At 48.3% G+C, this 644-nt stretch overlaps 1 protein-coding gene across 1 annotated transcript; it reads right to left on the reverse strand.

Moving 5' to 3' along the window:
* J7T55_010046 (uncharacterized protein) lies at positions 1-111 on the reverse strand (the record flags this gene model as incomplete). The annotated part of the gene is made up of 1 exon (XM_053136389.1): positions 1-111. A coding segment is annotated over one exon (111 nt), but the record flags the coding sequence as incomplete, so codon positions are not given.
* Positions 112-644: the final 533 nt, after the last annotated feature.

A 644-nucleotide genomic window follows, 5' to 3' on the forward strand; every position in this document is an offset into this window, starting at 1 on the left:
CACACCAGTCTTTGCCGTTGTCCTTGATGGCGACGGATCGGTAGTGGCGGAGGGGCTAGCAGAGACAACAGCCGTCGTGCCAAGGATTCCGAAGATGGCACGTGTGAACATAGTGAAGTCGATTTGTGGAAAGAAGCGGAGGAATGTATACGGTATCAGGCAAGATAGTGAGAAATGAATGAGGTGTTGTTGTGCCCGGTAATTGTGATAATGCTGCGAGAAAGTTGCTCTGCTTAATAGTCCCTGATTGACACCAGTGCCACATGGCGTGTGGCTGCGCTTTGCTCTATCTAAGCTTCACGGATGTCCCAGTTCTGGTCCTGGATGTCTATATCTGGCTTCTTGGACCGAGTTCTGCGCATGGACATGGCGGTCAGAATCTTGTCTCACTGCCTCAATTGATTAGATTGTCCTGAGTAAACTATACACAGTACCAAGGAGATTATACTGTTCAAAGATCGGGATGGGCGTAATCAACTAGCTGGATGCGCCGGTGAGGCTGGCTTGAGGTCTCAGCTAAAAACAAATCACATTGAGACGACTGAAAGCTCCTGAGATACGATGCAGTCTTAAAATTAGATCGATGACAAAGCTCCGAAAAGCTGAGATGATTCATTAGGCGAGGAATGACTGCTCTAGGGACT

The sequence above is a fragment of the Diaporthe amygdali genome (assembly GCF_026229845.1).
Source record: "Diaporthe amygdali strain CAA958 chromosome Unknown NODE_163_length_1846_cov_70_715659, whole genome shotgun sequence".
Lineage (NCBI taxonomy): Eukaryota > Fungi > Ascomycota > Sordariomycetes > Diaporthales > Diaporthaceae > Diaporthe > Diaporthe amygdali.